This window comes from Microtus oregoni, unplaced genomic scaffold (genome assembly GCF_018167655.1).
Source record: "Microtus oregoni isolate MIOR12 unplaced genomic scaffold, Mior012 000029F_ref0000214, whole genome shotgun sequence".
Lineage (NCBI taxonomy): Eukaryota > Metazoa > Chordata > Mammalia > Rodentia > Cricetidae > Microtus > Microtus oregoni.
Window position 1 is genome coordinate 9,614,020 of NW_024543088.1, and position 21,809 is coordinate 9,635,828.

General features: G+C 44.7%; 2 protein-coding genes across 6 annotated transcripts in view; one reads left to right on the top strand and one right to left on the bottom strand.

Moving 5' to 3' along the window:
* The window catches only part of Pan3 (poly(A) specific ribonuclease subunit PAN3), a 114,890-nt gene extending 108,611 nt beyond the window's left edge, over nucleotides 1-6,279 (top strand). For 4 of the 5 annotated variants that reach the window (XM_041677837.1, XM_041677838.1, XM_041677839.1 and 1 more), the window contains 2 exons: nucleotides 840-978; nucleotides 3,361-6,279. In XM_041677837.1, coding sequence (XP_041533771.1) covers nucleotides 840-978; nucleotides 3,361-3,501 — 280 coding nt within the window. In that variant the 3' untranslated portion in view covers nucleotides 3,502-6,279. The remainder of the gene's footprint in view (nucleotides 1-839; nucleotides 979-3,360) is intronic. The other variant, XM_041677840.1, reaches the window with a different exon arrangement.
* Nucleotides 6,280-13,561: 7,282 nt separating this feature from the next.
* Nucleotides 13,562-21,809, bottom strand: part of Flt1 (fms related receptor tyrosine kinase 1) — a 161,684-nt gene continuing 153,436 nt past the window's right edge. The window contains exons 28-30 of the mRNA XM_041677893.1: nucleotides 20,785-20,869; nucleotides 18,483-18,577; nucleotides 13,562-16,344 (exon numbers count right to left, since the gene is read on the bottom strand). Coding sequence (XP_041533827.1) covers nucleotides 16,161-16,344; nucleotides 18,483-18,577; nucleotides 20,785-20,869 — 364 coding nt within the window. The 3' untranslated portion in view covers nucleotides 13,562-16,160. The remainder of the gene's footprint in view (nucleotides 16,345-18,482; nucleotides 18,578-20,784; nucleotides 20,870-21,809) is intronic.

Here is a 21,809-nt window from a genome sequence, read left to right on the forward strand (position 1 = left end):
TAAGAACAATATTTTATACTTTAAAATAAATGAATGATCTCATTCTTTCTTCTAAAATGCTTGTGACTTTTTCTTCCCAGTCTGTCAGTGCTGACTTTGTCCTCTCTTTTCTCCCGTAACCCCATCTAGACCCAATGGCCTTTCTTAGTGTGCTTACTGCTGTCTTGTTCTTGCTGACTGCGAAGCATGCTTCTGTTGGGGCCAGCAGCCTCGGCTTCCTCCTTCCAGGACAGGTTCATGTTTCAGCTCTGTCGTACCCCTTCTCATAGCACTGTGTAGTGGGGCAGTCCCTGCTTTCTCTGCTTACTGGAGTCACATGTTTCCTGCTAGACTGCAGTCCTCAGGTCGCTGAAAACTACAAGTGGTCTCTGGTTCTTCAGTTTCTCACAGTTCCTTACACCTTTTGGTGAAGTGTGAAAAACAGGAAGGTACCTTTTCTTTTTTTCTAAATATTTACCATTTTATGCTCCTTGGTAAAGTGGAAACTTACCTGACGTCTCTGTAACCTAGAGCATGGACAGAGGAAACATTTCCTTACAGGCATGGCCAGAGATGTTAAAAGACAATTTTTCCTTTTTTCTCCTTTTTATCTAGTTGTAAAGATTGAGTAGTATATAAGGGATAATTGTTCCTGTGAATTGAATGTTGAGAAACGTCATTTATGTATGTAGGGTTTGTTGAGGTCGGTGTTTTGTTTGTTTATTTGTTTGTTTTTAAGCACTTTACAGAACCTGTCTTAATTTCTTATTTACTGGGAAAAATTGAGTTAAACTTGAGTCTGAAAAATATGGCCATGTGCACGTAGAGTGACATACTGAGATCAAATATTAATTCCCCAGGTTTCAAAAGGACCCAACTTGGTCAGAGACTGGAGACCGCTATCTGTTGAAACTCTTTAGGGATCATCTTTTTCATCAGGTCACAGAAGCAGGTGCTCCCTGGATTGACCTCAGTCACATCATTTCCTGTCTTAATAAGGTAATTAGTAAGAAAACCCAGTAGTTTTTAGTAGGTTTTTTGTTATCTGTGTGTGTGCGTGCGCGTCATGCCCCATGTTCACACACAAGGTCAGAAGACACTTTGGAGTTCATTCTCTCTTTTCTGCAGGTGTGTCAGGCTTGGTGGCAAGCACATTTACAATCCTATAATATCTCATCCACCATGTAATTGCATTTTTAAGGGTAGTATTACAACTTGATAGAGTTGTGGTATATACAAGTACTAGGAGACTGAAGACAACAGGATTTATACCTGCTATACTCTGTGAGGAATTCAAGACAGGACTCTTTCTTTCTTTCTTTCTTTCTTTCTTTCTTTCTTTCTAATTTACTTGTTTTTATTTTGTGTGTATTGGTATTTTACCTGCATATATATTCCTTGTGTGTCATATCTTGGACTTAGACGGTTGTGAGCTGCCATATGAATGCTGGGAATTGAACCTGGGTCCTCTGGAAGAGCAGTCAGTGCTCTCAACCAGGAATGTCTGATGCAGTGGTTCTCAACCTTCCTAATGCTGTGACCCTTTAATGCAGTTCCTTAGGTTGTAGTGACTCCAACCATAAAATTATTTTCATTACTACTTCGTAACTGTAATTTTCCTGCTATTATGAAACATCATGTAAATACCTGTCATGCTAACCCTATGAAAAGGCCAATCAATCCCCCCTCAAAGGGATTGTGACCAATATGTTGAGAACCACTGGACTAGAGTTTTTGTTTTTCATTGTGAAAAACATCTTTTACTGCAATAAAGTGTCACAAGATGGCTGCATTTCTCTTTTATATTTTGTTGACATGTCATTTCTTTTATTGAGTAGAACAATGAGTAATAAAAACTGTGTATGGGGAGCTGGAGAGATGGCTCAGAGGTTAAGAACATTGTCTGCTCTTCCAAAGGTCCTGAGTTCAATTCCCAGCAACCACATGGTGGCTCACAGCCATCTATAATGGGGTCTGGTGCCCTCTTCTGGCTTGCAGACATACACACAGACAGAATATTGTATACATAATAAATAAATAAATATTTTTAAAAAACTGTGTATGGTATGACTACATGCATGCATGTATGTTTGCATAAGTATAGGTGCGTGTACATATGGTAAAAGAGACCCTGTCTCAAGCAAGGGGGGAAAGGAAAGACTGACAAATTGTCCTCTGGCCTCCATAACATGCACAGTGGCACACACACATGGGAGGAGATGTGTTTGAGAGTAAATTATAAAAGCTTATGGTTACATCAGGTACTAACAAAACAATGGTCAGGTGCCAGATCCATTCCATGGCCGTTTTTGTTTCCTCTTTCTTTCTTTTCTAAATAACTTACAAACTGACAATAGTTTTTCGTTTTTAAAAAGTGGAAAGAGAAAAGATTAAGCAAAATGTAAATATGACCTCAGAATGACCTCAATAGCTAGAGTGGACAGAGATCAAAACTGGTGCTCATAGAGGAAGCTACAGAAATACATGGATAAGAAATGTTTTAAAAGTTAATGGCAAAACAGGAAGGTACTTGGTTGACATGGAATTGGTGTAGGAGGGCCTTCTGTCTATGTGTTGCTTTCATTGGTTAATAAAGGAAGTGCTTTGGGCCTATAGCAGAGCTATAAGGGAACAGAGCTAGGTGGGGAAAACAACAGAATGCTGGGAGAAAGGAGGCAGAGTTAGGAAAAAGCTATGGAGCTGCAGGATACACATGCTGAGAATTCTACCTGGTAAGCCACAGCCATGTGGCGATATACAGATTAATAGAAATGGGTTAAATTAATACAATACAAGAGTTAGCCAATAAGAAGTTAGAGCTAATGGGCCAAGCAGTGTTTTAATGAATACAATTTCTGTGTGGTTATTTCGGGGCTAAGCTAGCCGGGCTGCCAGGACGAACAAGTGGGCCCTCCTCCTACATGGAATTGCTTGTACATTGTTACAACTCATTGGTGACGTCTAATTGACATTCTTTGGAACACAGTTTGGCTATGGATACCATAGTACCATGAAGTATTTCTCCTAAAGAATACATATTTTTTCTGTTCTACACTGGTGTTCATAATATGCAAAATGGAAACTATTGGGTAAATAATTACAGAGCGCTGAGTTGACTGAAGATAGTAATCAAATACATTTTGAACACTAAGGCAGGAGGACGAAACATGGCAGTGTTTCTTAGAAAAAAAAAACCTTTTGAGTTGAAATTCGATGCATTTTGACCCATGGTATTGTGAGCTGTTCATGGAAATCTGAGAAGGGACTATGACAGAAATACTTTAAATATTTCATTTATCGTTGTCAAAAATGTTGTCCTAAAATGATTAAATCAGTTCTCTTCCTTGATATAAACTGCATATTTTTTATACCTTCTTTCAGCTAGATGCAGGTGTGCCAGAAAAAATAAGCCTGATTTCCAGGGATGAGAAGAGTGTGCTGGTGGTGACGTACAGTGACCTGAAACGCTGCTTTGAAAATACCTTTCAAGAACTGATTGCGGCTGCAAATGGTCAATTGTAGTACTTACTAAAATGTCCACAGGGCATGGTGAAGGCCCAAGCCTACAGCCAGTTGCACTATGGTGAACGGTCCTTCGTCTTCTGCCAGCAGGAGAATGAACAGGAAGGAGTGAAGCTTCTCGCACTTGGGTCAGGTGCACTGTTACTTGAGAGGAAGAATGTCTCACTTTCTATGTACTCTGGCTGCCACAGGCCTCTGAAGAGTTATGTCAGATCAAGGTCACCGTTTGGTGAATGATGCTCCTGCTTCTGTTTTTCCACTTGTGTATGCACTAATTTTAATTTTTTAAAGACTTTTTTTCTGATCTTTGACCTCTTGCCACATTGTATACTTATTAAGGGAACTATTTGCAAGGACATTGGGAAACAAAAAGAGGCAGCTTTTTGCCACTGAGAGATGCAGAATTTGCTTTTGGGGGATGGGCCAACTCAGTAGTTCATAGAAGTACAGAGTAGTGAATAGTCCTTATGAGTATCGTATGCAAACTCTGCGTGCCACCTACCTTAGCTCAAATTGAAGCTTCTGTTGTGTTTAAGAACACACAAAGAGAAATATCAGTGAGTTATCAGATATGAATTTACCCTTATTTGTTAATTTAAATCCCTTTCCAGGTAACAATTGAACGGTAGCTGAAGGAGCAGGCCCTGCTCTTCTCCAGGTTCATCCAGAGCCGCCTTCAAAGAGCCTGCCAGTCAGATACACTTACATTGATGCAATTTTTAATAACAAAAAAGAAATTGTGTTGAAGGCCTAAAGTTAAGGAGTTATATTACTTTAGGGTCTTTCCAGTTTCCTTTTTTTTTGCCTTTGTACTACAGCTTTATAATGGTACTTTACACTGGATACACAGACTCAGAGACTGTTGAGAAGGTGAACTGAGCACAGCAGTCAGTGGTCTGATCTCTGCAGTTTGACCCTGGAGGGGCACTTCTCTGCTGTGCCTTTGCACTCACTGCTTAACCCAAAGGAACAGGACTTTTGATAAAACTCACTCTGCAGGATCATCCTGAGAAGCCCATCTTACAAGTTTGCAATTTTCCTCCTTGAAACTTTGTTACTATTTGGACATACAGTTGTCGCCAAACTTGAGTATTCATGGGATTTGTGGTCACTTCGATATTGAAGACTGCCAAATACATAGGGATTTTCTCCTAAGGCCACCTTGAAGACTTCATCTTCTTCCCAGCACTGAGTGTTCAGTTTGCTCTAGGTGTGCAGCAGGAAGAAAATGTGGAGGAGACTTAGAAGGTCAGGACAGACTCCAAGCACTTGCAGCTGATGTTACTGTCTTCATTTTTAACAAGCATACATATTTGTATATTTCAGAGAAGTTTTTAACATTTCTCTGTCCACTTTTTATAAGCTTTAAATGATTTCTCTCTGCCTTGAGATTTGCATCAAGAAAAAGCACCTCTCTTCACCGCAAGCTTTGGAGACTAGAGACACACTTCACATGTTTAACAAGCACGTCTGCATCCACGAGTGGTCGCATCAGTTGTTAACGAGAAAATCAATTATTGCATTTGATCTGGATGGATTTTTAAAGAACATAATGTTCAATATTCAAAGGATAATGAGCATTTGCCACCATGATGTTCCTTTTGTTTAAAAGGAACAAGAACTTTCGATGTAACACACAAGAGTCTTTATCATTAGCTCATGTATTTGAGGAAGAGCAGCTGTCTTTTTATATGTTTTTTGACAAATCATATTGTAATTCTTTTGTACAAAAAAGAACTACTTGTATTCTAGAAGAAATATGAAATGCTTAATTTATAAGCGGGCTGGAGATTTTTTCCAATATTGTTTTCTTTGAAAATGAAAGGGGATCATCTATTTTAGTTTTGGGGGCCTGGGAACTTTTTGAAAATTTTTATTTGTGGACCAATGTTATGTGAATGCTAAAGAAGGGCAGGGGTAAATTAGGGCTTGAATCTCTCGTTCCGCATAGACCAGCAAACTTCCCCTCTGCAAGGCAGGTTCACATCACAAACCCAAGAGTCTGCATCGGAAACGCTAGTCCGCTTCAGCCCCTAGTAACCTCAGGGCTTGGTTTGGGTAGTAAAGATAGTCAGCTGAACGTTTTCATGAGTAAATATTGTCAGCCAGAAAAAGTTGGTGTCGGATAAATGCATATTTTTTTTAGCTTTGTTTTATATTTATTTTTCATTTCACTTTTATTGGGAATGGTTTTCAAAAGAACTCTTGAGTTCTGCTTTGGTGTTTATTGCGGGGAGAATTTTTTGTTTTTTATTTTTTTTTTAATTTTGGTTTTTTTTTTGCGGGGGGGGTTGGGTTTTTTGTTTTGGTTTGTTAGTTTTTTTGTTTGGTTGGTTTTTTTTTTTTTGTTTTTTAAAGGGAGCCCTCTTTTTCCACAATGTAAACCCACTTAGGAGGTTGTCTGAAAGTTAATATTTAGTTCATAGGAAGACTGTAATATCTGAGAGTATTGAATTAAGGATGTGAACTCCCCATAACTTCCTGTTCTGACAGACACAGCACGGAAAGGACAACCCTTGAAATCATGTAGTGTCGCTCATTCCAGCTGGCTGTGCCTGTTTCAAATCCTGTTAGTGTATTTACTTCATTGCAGATACCTTTGAGGGTGCCCTTGTATTTTGTTTTGACCTTGATTCTGTCATTTGAATATCAACATTGTCCCTAAAAAGCACCAGTATGTTAAGTTCTAACGTCACAATCCCAGTATCTGTTGCTCATCTTTAACCCTATTTTCAGTCTCTATGTGTATAGCAGTATTTTTTAATAAAGAATTACAGAGATAAACTTGTTTTTGTTACTATTATTACCAGTTCATATAGAGGTGTTGGTCTTGATTGGGTTTTGAAAATTACTATGTATTTTGAAGGGCTTCTGCCTTTGGGTAAAATGGTAGCGGATTAGATTGGTGGTTTATCAGTTGTTTTTTGATTCATGTCTCCTGTGTCCTGGGTCGGTGCTGAAATTAAGGCTTCAGATAGGAGGAGATTTTGTATAAGGCTATGTAAGAAACTACTTATCTGACAAGATGAATGACATGGAGCTAGTCCGCTCCCCGCTTTGGGGAAGGACCCCAGGGCCTCACAAAAGCTAGCTGTGCAGCTTCTACTTGAGCTGCACCTGTAGCTAAGTGTGCCTCAGTGCTTAGTTTGCCATGTGGAGGAGAGAGACTCTTTGCCAATTTCTCCCCAAAAAAAAACATTCCTCAAGGATAAGTTGTTATAAAAAAAATGTTGGCATTTGTTGAGCTTGAATAGTATTTTATTGTTGGGTTCCCCCACCCCCAATACATTTAAAATTTCTGTGATTTGAAACTATAGGATGGAAAAGTAGTCAAGACTTGATGCTCAGGGTGAAGATGGCAGAGTGATCAAGGAGAGCAGATTACTTCAGTTGAGACTGGCAGATGGCCTGACAATAGGGCAGGGGGACTTTTATATAGAAGGTAATTTGCAGATAGTCATGGATCCAGATAGGAATAAAAATGGAGACTAATTTGGAAGTTTTTTTAGAAAACGATGTTGTTAAAGCTAGGCCAGTGTCGCGTTTGATGAAATCCAACAGAAACAATGTGCTGCTCTCAGTTCCACCTCCCTGTAGTCTTCTAGCTCGGGGGCAGTGGATTGTTCTCCTACTTCTAACAAGAACCCACCTCCTTCCACAGAGACTGCAGGGCAGAAGGAGAAAGGTTGCTATTTTAAACCTGTGCCTTTAAGTCTTCCTAACAACAGTGTGAGTGGGGGGTAAGAATCCAGCTGGCAGCAGCAAGGCCCGCATTTCCCCTCTAGTGCTTGAAACCCTCTAACTGGCCAAGCAGCCACCCCACAGTCCCACAGTGCAGTGAACTAGGGATTCACTCCTCAGATATTTACTGTCTATTTTATGTCAGGTGTAGTTCTCAAAGCCAAGGGAAGATACTTTTCTGGGGTTTGGAACTTCCATCTGTTTCTTGTCATTCCAGGGACAGATATTTCAGTTGTATTGGCACTAAGTTAACTATGAATCTTATAGACATGCTCTAAACTATACGGAAGAATAAATGTACTTTAAAAGACATCATCATGGGTTTTGGTTGGGGGTGAAGGGAGACTAGAACTAAATGCACTTGGATACTGGCAACTATATGTAGTATTTAGAAGGTAATTATGGTTATGAGAGGAGAGCCAGTAGTTACCAGACTTAGCAAATAAACACTTGAATCTCAATATCAGATAATATATTTTTTTAGCATAAGCCTCTGGCATAGAGAATATTAATATCAGAAAAATTCTCTTCTGTAGTTCTCGTTTACCTGACCATGCTTGCCACTCTAGAATGTGGTGCTGCAGTTTCAGAGGGTGGCCTGGACAGAAGTCTCTTAAAGCCAATGCTGAGTGAGGACTTGGATGTGGAGCCACCAGCCCCTCCGGGGAAGGACTGGGAAGGAAAGTGCAGGAGGAGATGAGTGCTGCTAGAAGAGGTAAGATGCTGCTAGGAAAGGCAGTGCGTGACTGGACCATTGTTCTGGCCTCTGTCCCCAGGGAAATGTGGAGATTACTCTAGCTATAGTGTGAAGGACAGACGGGGAAGCCAAGATGCTAGAGCAAGATTAGGGAGTTTATGTGGCCTTCTTAGGGAAGGATGAAGAGGTACCAGAGAAGGTACAAAGTGTTAGATTCTGGTTGTACTTTAAAGCTAGAACCAGTGTGGAATAAAGAAGAGAATGAGCTTTGAGATTGCCAAAAGATTTCTGTTCTGTCGGGAACTCACCAAGGCCAGCTGGCCCAAGTCTGAAAAAGCATGGGATAAAACCGGACTAGCTGAACATAGCGGACAATGAGGACTACTGAGAACTCAAGAACAATGGCAATGGGTTTTTGATCCTACTGCACGTACTGGCTTTGTGGGAGCCTAGGCAGTTTGGATGCTCACCTTACTAGACCTGGATGGAGGTGGGTGGTCCTTGGACTTCCCACAGGGCAGGGAACCCTGATTGCTCTTTGGTCTGCCAAGAGAGGGGGACTTGATCAGGGGAGGGGGAGGGAAATGGGAGTTGGTGGCAGGGAGGAGGCAGAAATCTTAAATAAATAAATAAAAGATTTCTGAATTACAGAGGTTTTTGGCAGGAGGACAGAGGTGGATCTGGAAGAGGGGCAGTTAATTAAAAGTTTGGCCCAGGGCCTGAGATTTTTACACATTGTTCTGATTTATTGTTTTACACCAAACAGCTTAAGGACATGTATGCCCTGTCCCAGACTCTGGATCAGGAATTTAAGACAAGGCACAGCAGGGATGACATCTAGACTTGTGTTTGGAGCTTTAGCCTGGGAGAGTAACAGGAGCTGGCGGACAGGACTCTACTAAGAATGTGTCTAGGAGCACCTGCCCATGTCCTGGCCCCTGGTAGAGCCTTTGGAGAGTGGGTGTGCCAAGAGGAAGGCAAAAATCAGGTCATTTCCTGGCTGGGCCACCAAGTCATGGTATACAGTAGTACCCAGATGTGTCAGGGACAGGGGATTCAGAGCTGTTGATGCCCAGAGCACTGAGAAGAAACATCAGCTTAGCACATAGGAGTTTGCTCTTGACTGTATGGGATAGAATCGGCTGCTTTAACTTCTGCCACCTTCACTGTGGTGGGCTGTAACAGAACTGTGAGTGAAAATACGTGTAAGCTGCTATTTGTCAGGATCTTTTACCCACAGCAGCAGAAATGAAGTGTGTACATTGTTCATGTGTGAATGTATGTGCATGTTCGGAAGCTGGATGTCTTTTATCTTTCTTGCCCTCATTTTTAATTGTGAGTCTAGCCTTTCATGGCTGAGCCCTCTCTCCAGCCCACTCTTACCTTTATATGTAAAATAATGTTACAGATTTTATTTGGTGTATGAATGTTTTGCCTGTAAGTATGTATTTGTATCATGTGTATACTTAGTCTCCCTGGAGGCTAGAAGAGAGCACCAGATTCCCTTGAACTAGAATTACTGTTGTGAGTTACCACATGGGTGCTGGAAACTGAACTTAGGTACTCTATAAGAGCAGCCAGTATTCTTAACTGCTGACCCCTCTCTCCAGCCTCCATTTATTTGCTTATTTGTTTCCTTTGAGGTGGGGAGTCTTAGTTCTCTATAGCTGCGTTAAGACACCATGACCAAGGCAGCTTATAGAAGGAGGATCTGCATGTTGTTGCACAGATACCCTCCTGCTCCATGCTTGCGTTAGAGATGTGTACTGCTGAACAGGGTTGCGCTAGACTGGGCTTTTACATGGAAGTTTGTGGTGGTTTGAGCAGGTATGCCCCCTCCTCCCCATAGACTTGTGTATTTGAGTACTTGGTTGTACGGAGTGACGCTATTAAGAGATGGGGTTTGTTGGAGGAAGTATGTCACTGTGGGTTTGGGTTTTGAGGTCTCTTATTCTCAAGCTATACCTAGAGTGGGACATAATCTTCTGCTGCCTGTGGATCAAGATGTAGAACGCTCAGATCCTCCTCCAGCACTCCTCCAGCAGAATCTGGCCCGCACGCTGCCATGATTCTCGCCACGATGATAATGGACTAAACCTCTGAAACTGTAAGCCAGCCCCAAATAAATGTTCTCTTTGTAAGAGTTGCCGTGGTCATGGTGTCTCTTTGTGGCAATAGAAACCCTGACAAAGACAAGTTAGATATCTGAATTCAGGGCTTCATGCTTGTGCAACAAGTGTTTTACCAAAACCCCAACCCCAAAGGCCTTTTTAGAATCCGTACAGCTGCTGGCGCTGGGTTAGGACTAAGCCGTTCATCCCTACGGTGGCAGGTGAGCCTGTGCAGAGCCCCTTCCCTGTGAGCACGTGGCTCACGGCATTGCTAAGTTGAACTGGTTTTAAGGAATAAGGAGAGGATTGAAAACCAACCGGTAGTGTAGGTAAAACCATTCAAAGAGTTCTGCCCTGAAGGAGAACAGAAATGGGGTGAGGGATCAGAGAAACAGGCATGGCTGTGTGGTTCCAAGAAAGGGAAATGGATGGGAGTGAGGGGTGGGTGGGTGAGAAGACAGGGTCAAGAACACCACCATACGCTTTGGCTGGGCTATTCGATGGTGAGGCAAGGGGTATGAACACAGGTGCCCGTGGGTGGGAGGTGTGAGAGGGATTTCCGAGTTCTTTGAATTGTTTCTGAAGAGAAAGGTGTATCAGAGTACATATCACAGGGGCTGGAGAGATGGCTCAGAGGTTAAGAGCACTGGCTGTTCTTCCAGAGGTCCTGAGTTCAGTTCCCAGCAACCACATAGTGGCTCACAACCATCTGTAATTCAATCTGGTCCCCTCTTCTGGCCTACAGATGGAACACAGTATAAATAATAATTTTAAAAAAGTACATATCACAGTAGATGGTCCTGGAAATGAGTTCAGTCCTTCAAAGCACTTAGCATAGTTACTGCCACATAGTAAGCACTCAAATGACAGCAGCCGACAGCTGCTGCCAGATCCCAAGATCTGAAATGGTACCTGTTCATCAGGTGTGACCAGGGCTGGGATGCAGACTTAGGTCCCTGGTGAAGCTACAGTCCCTGTGCTTCAGGATGCAAGAGTAATTCACACTGTGCAGACTTCAGCAACTTTGAATTAGGACTCTTACCTGTGGTAAGTGTTGTGTAATTCAGTTCCTCTACATACCAGGCTCCAGTAATCATGGCTTCAGTCACACTGGCCTTGTGACCACAAGAAGATACCTCTGACCCTGCAGAGCCCTGCCTGTGCTATGGAGCCAGGGTGCTCCGCAGGCCAAGTGTTTTCAATGTGCTTTCAACCTACAGCTATTTCAGTTTACTATGGATTCCTCTGGGTGTGGCCTCAAAGGAAGTTGAGCATCTGCCTCCATGTATTTTAGATATGTTACTAATATCTTTTCATCTGCAATGAATCCCCTTCCGTTTATTGTATTTTGGGTTTTGGTACAGCTAGGGATGGAACTCAAGCCCTCACATAGGAGCAGGTGCTCTGCCACCCTAGCCTTCCTGCCTTTAAGATAGGCTTTAAATGGGTGCTAGGTTGCTGGGCATGTGGCACTCACCTTTAATCTCCCAGCACTTGAGAGCTAAAGACAGGAGGATCTCAGTGAGTTCTTGGCCAGCCTGGTCTACAGAGTTCAGTCTAAGGCTACATAGGGAGACCCTGTCTCAAAAAGAAAAAAAAATAGTACTAAATGATAGGGCTCATTTTTTTAATGGCCCGTTTTTGAAGGATAACACATACACATTTACATATATATAGTTCAGAAACATGCAGCCCAGTGAAGTATAATGGTTATCCCAGATCAGGTTTGATTTAGGGAATAGCTTTTGCTTTCTTAGTTTCTCCCTTAAATGTCCATAATTCACAAAATTGAAAGCTGATTAATCCCGTGTTGGGACCCAGCATATTTTTTCAGCATTCCTGACCTTCGAAGGCCCCAAATCTGGAGATGTGTTTTACAGTGCGGAGTCTAAGAAACATTGCTAGGTCATCCTGCTGCTGAAGAAATGAACTCTCAAATGCCCTGTCAGTTCCCAGAGTCATGAGAAAACATCTATTTTCTGATGTGAAGCTGGTCCGTGAAGCATTCTTCAAATCATTTCCCAAATAAGTGACTTTGGTTTGAAAACTAGCGTCCCCCAACCCCAAGGCAGTCGGCTACCATGTAAGCTCAGAAGCCAGTGTTCTTAAAATATTTCAGATTCTTGAAGACTAAATGCCTCTTACAAGTTTATTTATTCTTTTGTCTTGCCTTTCTACCCAAGAATGTTTATCTAGTGTCCCGCCTTGTGTTTCTCCAAGCTAGCTCCCCAGGATATTAGCAGCTAGATCCACGAATACCCGCTTTACTTCTTACCCAGCGCCTGCATTGTCTCTTCTCCCAGGAGGATATAATGCACGGGGCCAGCTGGAGACATCTAAGTGGTAGCGCTCTCTTTGGGGTCTCTTGTGCTTTATGCTGTTTTGCCCATTTGCTGTTCCCACATGTACCCTCTAACCTACGTGTGCTCACAATACGCACACGCTGCAATTGTGGTAATTATTTATCAGTTGAAAATGAGTGTTTAGGGGAGATGCCCGTTTTGAATCGTGGGTTCCTCATAGGCAGCCAACAGTCCCTCTGTGAAATTTCCTGGTTCGTGATCTTAGTCATGTTGGTTGGCATTTCTGGGCAAGCTGGCTGTGAGGGTTGGTTTTAAATATCAACTTGCCACAACTTAGAATCGCCTGAGCAGGGAGCCTCGGTTGAAGAATTATCTTGGTTGTGCGAATTAACCCGGGAAGGCCCACCCCAAATGCCTTGGCGCCTTCTGGCCCAGGTAAAAAGCATGCAGAAAAAGAAAGATTTGCCGCTGAGTTAGTTTATCCCATTGCTGCTGCTGTTTCCTTTCCCGAGAGCTAGCTTCTTCCAGTTTTGCACATGCACTGAAGACCATCAGCCGTGGAGACTGATAAACCACCAGGAAGTCAGTCTTCCGTGTGGGATGGTCACTGTGCAGCTCTGACCACTAAAGCAGCCAGCCTTGGGGACTAAGAACCAACCCAGTTCTCAGCCTTGTAGGTGTAAGGTAGCTGTCATTGTACTGTTTTGACCACACTGCATAAGCCAACTTAATAATTTTTCAATGTTTAGTTGCTTTAATTGTTATGTGTATGCCCCACATGAGTGCCTGGTGCCTGCGAAGGACAGAAGGCATTGGGTCCCCTGGAACTGAAGTTACAGATTGTCTCAAGTTGTTACGTGAGTGCTGGGAACCAAACGTAGCTGTGATTAACCACTGAGCCTCTCTTTGGCCCCTAGTAAATCATCTTAAGATATGTATCATTTTGTCCTGTTGGTTCTGTTCCTAGGGAATCTCCATACAGTGTTCAGCAGGCAGCATCTTTGTGGTCTAGGCAGCCACTGTGTGGACCCCTGGGGTGTTGCATGCCCTTGTTCCAGGAGTGCTTGCTTTAATCTCCCTTTGGTCACGTGGATAACTGATGTTTAGCAAGCTATCCTGGCATTCAGTCCCCTCACCCCACCCTGAGGCACATCAGGATTCCTTTTTCCCTCTCTGTTACAAGGAAAGTAAGAAAATACTTGGTTTTGGAAGTGGATTTTATTAAATGAAGATAATATATGAAATACATTCATCATGACTAAAAGGTGGGACCAGATATATCTCAGTTCTGTCTGTGGCATATCATTTTGATTCATATAAAAGTAACTTTAAAATTCCAGTTTCTTTAAATAGTTATGCACAAAACATACAGATACACATACACACATACATGTACAGTTCCTACCACTGTCGGCCAAAAGAAGCCCTCTTCCTTCATTGCGTTGATTTACAGGCAGGAAAGCGAGCACTGCTCGAAGACCCATGCAACAGTTTTCAAGGTCTGACCAGATCTGTCCCCTGAGTATGTCTCTCAGGCTGGCTTAGACTTGCCTGAGGTTTCAGCAATGTGTACACTGGTGACCTCAAACACTAGGAGAAATGTTTGTTCTTCCTTAGTGTGCCCGCTAAACGGTCTTCATGCCACTGCCAGAGTCCTAACATCCCATGCTGTCTTGATGGATGGGCACAATGTGTGTCATTACACGTTTCCATTTTCCTTCCTGCCTTAAAAACTTGGATGGAACTGTCTTTCTCTTCGCTGATGGGCTTCGGACTCCAACGCTAAGTCCTTAAGCAGAGCCAGAGAATCCCAATAGATTTTCTTTACGTTTGTGGGAAAGAGACCTTGTTAAAGTCTCTTAATGATTAAGAATTAGATGATTAAAATCAAAATAGTACAGGACTGGCTAAGGTTTTCTTCATTAGTGACTGGATATTTAAATGATTTGAGAAGTCATAGGATGCCGAGATCACTCATTTCTCTGGTGGCCTCTGTCTAATGGCCCGTCTTTGACACTTGCTGCCTGACGAGCTTTTGCAGACACACAAAGATGGACAAAGATGTCTTCCTCCAGCCCTGCCTGATTTCTTTTTATCCAGTTCTTGGTTGAGAGCCCTTTCCTACTTCTCTGTCCTGGCAGGTGAATCCCCCAAGAGCCACCGTGACTGCAAACTGTCTCACTGGGGATTGTGCCGAGCCTCCCTTCTCAAATGACAGAGAACCTTAAGGATGTGGTACCCAGGGGAGCGGCCATAGGATTGAGTGGCAAGCAGAAAGGAAGTATGGTCTGCTCTCATGAAGCAGCTACTCATCGTCTGCCCAGCTGGGACTGGCTCCAGCGGGTGTACATGTCCTAAACACACAGACCATAATTTGCACATACAACATCTAACAGAGCATTTGTAGAGATCCAGGGCTCACATATCTCTTGACCCCAAAGAGTGGGCACCCTTTTCTACCCTGTCTCCCCATTTCTACCCTGTCCCCATCATCCTTAGACCCCAGGTAAGGTCTGAAACAGATGAAAATAAGATTTTTTTTTTCATTTTGATGGTTCATTGACTAATATCCTGAGTCCCAGCTGTAGAAATAGCTTACATAAATTGCACATCAATTTTCTTCCAAGGAGCATAGAGTGCTTAAAAAACATTAGCTAATGCTCTTTTGCTCCTCTCAGATTGGATTGAGATGACAAAACTCATAATAAAGTAAAAAGAAAACAGTGAGGTCCCAACTCCGGGTGGATTGGCTTGGCTATCATACATGGAAGCGTCCACTCTGCCTTACTAGGTTTTAGTCCATTCATCCTGGTTTGGGTCCATAGAAAACTGTCTTCTTAACTCTCCCTAGCTGCCTTGAATAGCTAACTGTATCAGACAGGAGAATGCAAAAATGTCATATATATACTAATACTTGAAATAGAACTGACTGTTTAAAATGTGGCTTTTGAGTCTATCGGTAGACCACCCCTAGGCCAGACTGCTTAGCTCCCATTGAGCAGTATGCTAAGTTGAGGCCTCCAAGCTTGGCTCTGATTTCAGTGTATCTCACCAGAGGAACTGAGTCACATGCCAGCCTCACCGATGTATGTTAAACATGCTGTGGATGGTGTCGGGCAACAGAAACAGATTCCCAGGGAAAGATTTAAGATTTTCTGTGGTTCCCAAGAACATTTGTCCTTGCCTCTCAGAATCTAGAAAATCCCACACATTCTGCCCTGTCACCTTTTGGTAGGGTGCCCAAAAAGCAGAGGCCAGGAATGAGAAATCGTTAAAGTGGCACTGAGGAGCCCTCCCCTCCACCTTCTCCACATGATAGATCCCAAGGTCTTTTCCTGTGTCTCTTTTTGGCTCTGGTCTCCCTTTCTCGCCTCCAGGGAGTGTCTTAATGTCTGCCAGAGAACTCCAGAGATAGAGCAGGCCAGTGCATGCCGCTGTGGGCTAAGGGGCCTACAGCACCTGCCCCCCAGCTGCAGGGAGGGAAGATGGGCACGAGGACCCACGCTGGGTGCCATGGCCAGCACATCGCCTGTCCAGGGTACCCTGAGGCTTTGGGGGCTGGAGCAGGTGAGTCATTGGGCTTACAAAGGATTTCTCTTACATGGAGTCACACGAGGATTGAGCACTAGAGTTCCTCACTTGTCACGATCTGGGGTTACATTCTTGTTAGTCCAAACAACAATAACGAAAACAACGAAAAAGCACTATTAAGTCACAGAAAGCAGCCGGCTCCTGTGGAGAGGAATAGGTGTAAACTCATATATGCATAATACTGTCAGGGTAGCGGTCTGCAGCGGGCTCAGAGCGTTAGGCAGGTGGGGAGGAGTACAACACCACGGAGTTGTAGTCTGGGGGTGGCGAGCAGCACGGGTCCTTCCCCAGCTCAGAGTCGTCATGCACAGGCCTGATGTGGCCACAGCTGGAGAAGCAGAAGCTGGGCCTGGGGACATCAGAAAGCCCCGACTCCTTGCTTTTACTGGTTATTCTTAAGCTAAAGAGAAGGAGAAATGGACAAACGGGGTTAATCGGCCGTCTCAGAGACCTTTTGTGGGATCTTAGTGGCCACCTGTCCTACGCTCTTCCTTCGCAATGTATACCTTGCGTTCCCTATACTGGTGTGGTGTCACTGGGTGGAGTGGGCCTGCTGGTGGCTGGGAGTCGGCTGTTTGATGAGATGGTACAAACCCCAGCATTCTAGTTGGAAAACAAGACTTGGCAGTAGCTGCTCCTATTTTTGGGTTAGATAGCTTTTTGTGATCAGCTTTTTTTTTTTTTTTTGAAAAAAATAAAAGGCCCCTGACTGCCCTTCCTCAGTATCATGTCAAATCCTGGGAACCTGTGAGTCACCTCACAGTTTAACTTAGGTCTAAAGAGGAGGAGCTTATTCTGCACTAGCCAGGGGGTCGGTCCCAGTGCGGCGTGGACAGAGAGTCGTTAGAACCAACCAGAAAGAAAGGCCATGTGAGGATGGAGTCAGGCGAGCCGGCCCCAAGCTGAGGGAAGCATGCAGCTACAGAAACTGTGAGAGGCAACGAGTAGACCCCTCCCCACAAAGTCTCTGAAGTGCAGGCGGCCCTGCCAGTGCTCTGGAGTCTGGACTTCCGGCTTCTAGAAATGGATTCCTCCTTACAGTCCCCACGTCCATGGTTAATGGTCTCAAGACATGCAGAGCAGCACACAGTCAATGCAGGAGGCTCCTCCCGAGCACATGTCATCCAGGGGACTATTGTTCTCAGGTACCATATGCTGTGCGAGTCCCTAAGATGGACCTAGGAAGGGGGAAAGCATCTCCTGCCCTTTGCTATTGGATTGACATCACTGCTTAGCAGGGGAGGGCACCCTCTGAGTCACATGACTCAGACTGGCCAGGACTGGCCTGCCTATGATCTACCTCTTTAATTGCAGGGTAGGGTATACAAACAGGGTTTGTCTTTTCTTCATCAAAGATCAAGTAAAAAATAACCACCCTTTCCTCCCACATGTTCCCCACTGAGAAGCAAAAAAGCAGCTAGCTTACTCTTTGCTTTCGCCCAGATTGGTGTCCCTTAACCCTATCACCTCACAGCGGGGCCCACTTTTAAGCCCACATTACAAGGAAAAGGCAGATGTTTGCCCGGGAGAGCGTTTGTCTTTCCAAGGACCTGGTGGACTGTGTGCATTGCATCACATGGAAGGATTCGCAGCAGCTTTCAAGTTCAGTTTCAGCTCAGTAAAACTACAGCCTGTGGACTGGCAATCTGGGTTTTGTTTGGTTTTGTTTTTAAGTGTATGGGTGTTTTGCCCGCCTGTATGTATGTGTACTGCATGTGTGCTTGGTGCCTTCAGAGGCCAGAAGGGGGTGTGGGATCCTTTGGAAGTGGAGGTAACAGACGGCTGCTAGCGAACATGGGGGTGCTGGGAACTGAACTGGGTCCGCCGCAAGAGCAGCCAGTGCTCTTCACTGCTGAGCCCGCATGGAAAGGCAGGGAGTAGATGAGTGGGCAGGGCAGGCCTTTCTCAGCATAGCACTGTTCCTCGGGAGCCTCCAGCCATAGAGAACCCCTGAAGTCAGCTATGGCAGCGGAATATACTGCAGGAACCCTGCAATTCTGCCAGTGGCGCGGAGCAGGAGGGGGAGCCGACTGATGGATCAAGCCATGGGATTTTGAGAAATTTACAAGTGAGTCATGGATAATGGGTTCATCAGGATACATAAAATCCTTATTGTGGAAGTTTGGATTCTCAGGATGGCAAACAGGGCCACCTTGTATAGATCATGTTAGCCTAGGGACCAGAAACAGGAGTGTTGTCTCCTGAGCCTGTGAACACATCCCGGCCCTTCCTTCACAGCTGGACACATCTGACTCCTTTCCACCAAGGCCCTGTGCTTCTCAGGCTCAGCAGGCCTGTTGCAAGAATTCCCTACATATTTTCCCTTCTTAAGCCCCAGTCTTCCTTCCCACTGAGCCTGGGATTCCTATGTCCAATACCGTGCCCCCTTTCTGCCCCTTTGGGGGTGATGGTGGTTCTGCTCTACCTGAACACTAGGAGACCAGGTAGCCTTAAACAGCCCACCAGCAAGCAAGCCATCATTCCTGACATCCTCCTCCCTGCCACACCCAAACCCCCACTCCTACTCCATTTCCTTACTCTATCTTCATGGAGGCCTTGGGCTTGGTCTCAGTCCAGGTGAATCGCTTCAGCAGCGGGGAGGCCAGCAGAGTGCTCGTGTCTAGCTGATAATCCTGTGGGAGCAAAGAGGAAGGTGACTCACTCGCCTGATCAGATGGTTCCACAAGGACTGGGTAGACACTGGGAGGCACCTCTGAGGTGCTGCCTGGCGCTGCCCTCGTCATCCACGATCCCTGCCCATTGGCACAGAACGTTTTCTTTGTACTGGCAACTGTGAACTTGACAGAGACAAATGGTGCCTGCTCCAGGCACCTGCGAGACCCTTCTTCCTGAAGGTGAGGGAAATAAAGAGGAAAGTCCTGGGTCTATGGAGATGGCCCAGTGGATAAAGCGCTTGCTGGAAACATATGAGGACCTCAGATCACTCATAAAAGTCAGGCTTGGTGGTCTGAGTCTGTCACCATAGCCCAGGCAATGGGAGGTAGGACAGAGACAGGTTGATCCTGGGGCTTGCTGGCCAGTTAGTTTAGCTCAAACTGTGAGCTCAGGCTTCTTGAAAGACCTTGTCTTTAACAAACACCGAAACCCCAGTAAGGTGAACAATTGAGGGAGACACCCTCAACTTCACATACACATTCATAGGCAAGCACATATGCACATACAGAATGGAAACTTGCATGTAACTGTTTAGTATTTTCCACATGAAACATTCATGCAAATGATCATATATGTTAAAATTAATCTTGGCGGTTGTCTATGGGTATGCTGTCATACGTAAAATCTCTAGGAAATCATAGAGGTGGTTGGTTCTTTTTTCTTGGAGCGTCTACGGCACTGGCAGGTCCCCACTGGCCCTAGTGTCCACGAACTGCTGTGGTTCAGTCATCTTCATCGTGGGGTCTCCTATGCACTCGTCATTATCCTGTCGCTACAGTGCAATGTCCCGTTAACAGGACGTGAACTCCACACTTTGTCCCTGCCTCCCTCGGAGACTCATGCTGGGCTGTGTAAACACCAGCAAGGATCCAAGCAGGCAAGGATGCTGACCTTATTCTCCACGTTTAAGGGGTAGCCTAAGCTTGAGAAGTTCTGAGGTTTGCTAGGGTTGTTCCTGGCTCTTGACACACTCTACTGAGTCACAACACACAATATCTATCTACAGTTTAAAGTGTAGAAATGTCCTTATATTTTGAAGTCACCATGTCCCTTTATCTAGTCTATCTACGAGGTTCAGGTCACTGTTTGCTTATTTTAAAACTTATATTTGGGCTGGAGAGATGGCTCAGTGGTTAAGAGCAATGACTGTTCTTCCAGAGGACCCTAGTTCAATTCCCAGCAACCACATGGTGGCTCACAACCATCTGTAATGAGATCTGGCGCCCTCTTCTGGCCTGCAGGCATACAGGGAGGAAGAATGTTGTATACATAATAAATAAATAAAATCTTAAAAAACCCTTATATTTATTTTATATATATGGGTATTTTTTTCCTACATATGTACATAACATGCATACCTGGTACCCAAGAAAAGGGCTTTGGGTCTTCTGTAACTAGAGTTACAGATGGTTATGAGCCACCATGTGGGTCCTGGGAATCGAAGTTGGATCCTCTGGAAGAGCAACTGGTGCTCTTAACAGTTCTGTTGTCTCTCCAGGACCCACCCTCAAGGTTTCTGCTCTTGAATGATGGCATCATGCTTGTCTGAGGAGCCCACTTGGAGCACAATGGTCAGCCATACCAGATGGTCAGCCCTGCTCAGCCTTCCTCCCCACTTCCTAGTCTCTCAATCCTATGCAAAGGCTTTCCGGAGACCTACTAACAGAAACCCCTGGTTTGCCAGGCTGCTCTGATACACTTTGACCTGTGTGTCTGGGTGGAACATGGTGGCTCAGCTGCAGAGCCTTAGAATGAAGGTGCCTAGGGCCTACATGACTTCTTTCAGATGTAGTATATAGAGCACAAGGCGTCTGTTGCATCGCAAGGCCCAGCCACTCACACATCATGCACTCTAAAAGAAGGGTGCATCACTGATAGCAAGAGATGCTAGGGGACATAGCAAGGGCCACTCCACTTCCCCTCCCAGGAACTGGTGGAATACAACCAGCCCCCCTCCCCTGTGAGCTCCAAGAGAGCTTCAAACCATGGCATTTTCTTGCAAATCAACTCTACATGATGAAGTCTGGCTATCTGTTCTTCCCCCATATTGTAATCTTGGCCTCTTCTAATCACTGGCCCTTACTGGCTAAGCACTGCTGCCCTGGGCACTTAGACAAGAAGAGATTTCTGGCAGAGGGCGCTGGGTTTCACTGCCATGACTTACTTCAAACATGGAGGTGGCGTTTGGCGAAAGCTCCTCAAACGTTCTGATTCTTTCCAGGCTCATGAATTTGAAAGCATTGACGTATCTAGTGAAGACGGAGAAAGAATAATCAAGGCAGGAAAAGGCACGCACCTTCAATGAATCAGGACACTGTGGAATTTGGGTGGGTCGTGCCTAACAACCAAAATAAGCAGCTGGGCGGCGGTGGTGGTGCACGCCTTTAATCCCAGCACTTGGGAGGCAGAGGCAGGCGGATCTCTGTGAGTTCGAGACCAGCCTGGTCTACAAGAGCTAGTTCCAGGACAGGCTCCAAAACCACATAGAAACCCTGCCTCGAAAAACCAAAAAAAAAAAAAAAATAAGCAGCTGGCTCAGTTTCCTTAATACCCTCGAGAAATCCTCGTAGTGACATCACTTCCTCCGGGTAGTCAATTCACACTGTATTTATCGTCTTCAGAAAAACCCTGAAAGGGCCCACTCCAGTTCCTCGTGGAATCAAAAACTGCCAGTCATAGAGGAGAAGCGAGGCCTCGTCTGGCCCAAGTATCTTAGTGACCAAAAGACCAATGCCCCAGGAGGCAGTGTGACTTCATCTTATCACTTATTGCTGTCTACTTCCTAAACAGATGTAGAGTTGACAAATAAAATGTCCCACAGAGACGTCATAGCTGACTTAAGTGTACAACTGAGGGGAGCGCTCACGTTGTACATTCTAGGCCGCAATTACAGTTGGGAGAAATGGGTGATGTTGCAAGGTTTCGCAGTGACCACCTGCCAATTTTCACTGGTGATCTAGTGGGAAGACCTGATGGGATATTCCAGTGACGGCCGCTCATGGGCACACCCAGTCATCAGCTAAACCATTGTTTTAGTTTTAGTGGCTGCAAGTTCCAAGCTCTTAGGCTAGATTCCTATTGAGTCTCTGGCTAAGCAACATACTGAAATCAGCTTGGCACCCTCCACCCTATTTCTACCCCAGTCATACTTTATCATTTAAAAGAAGATGGCTGGCTGGGTGTCAGGTA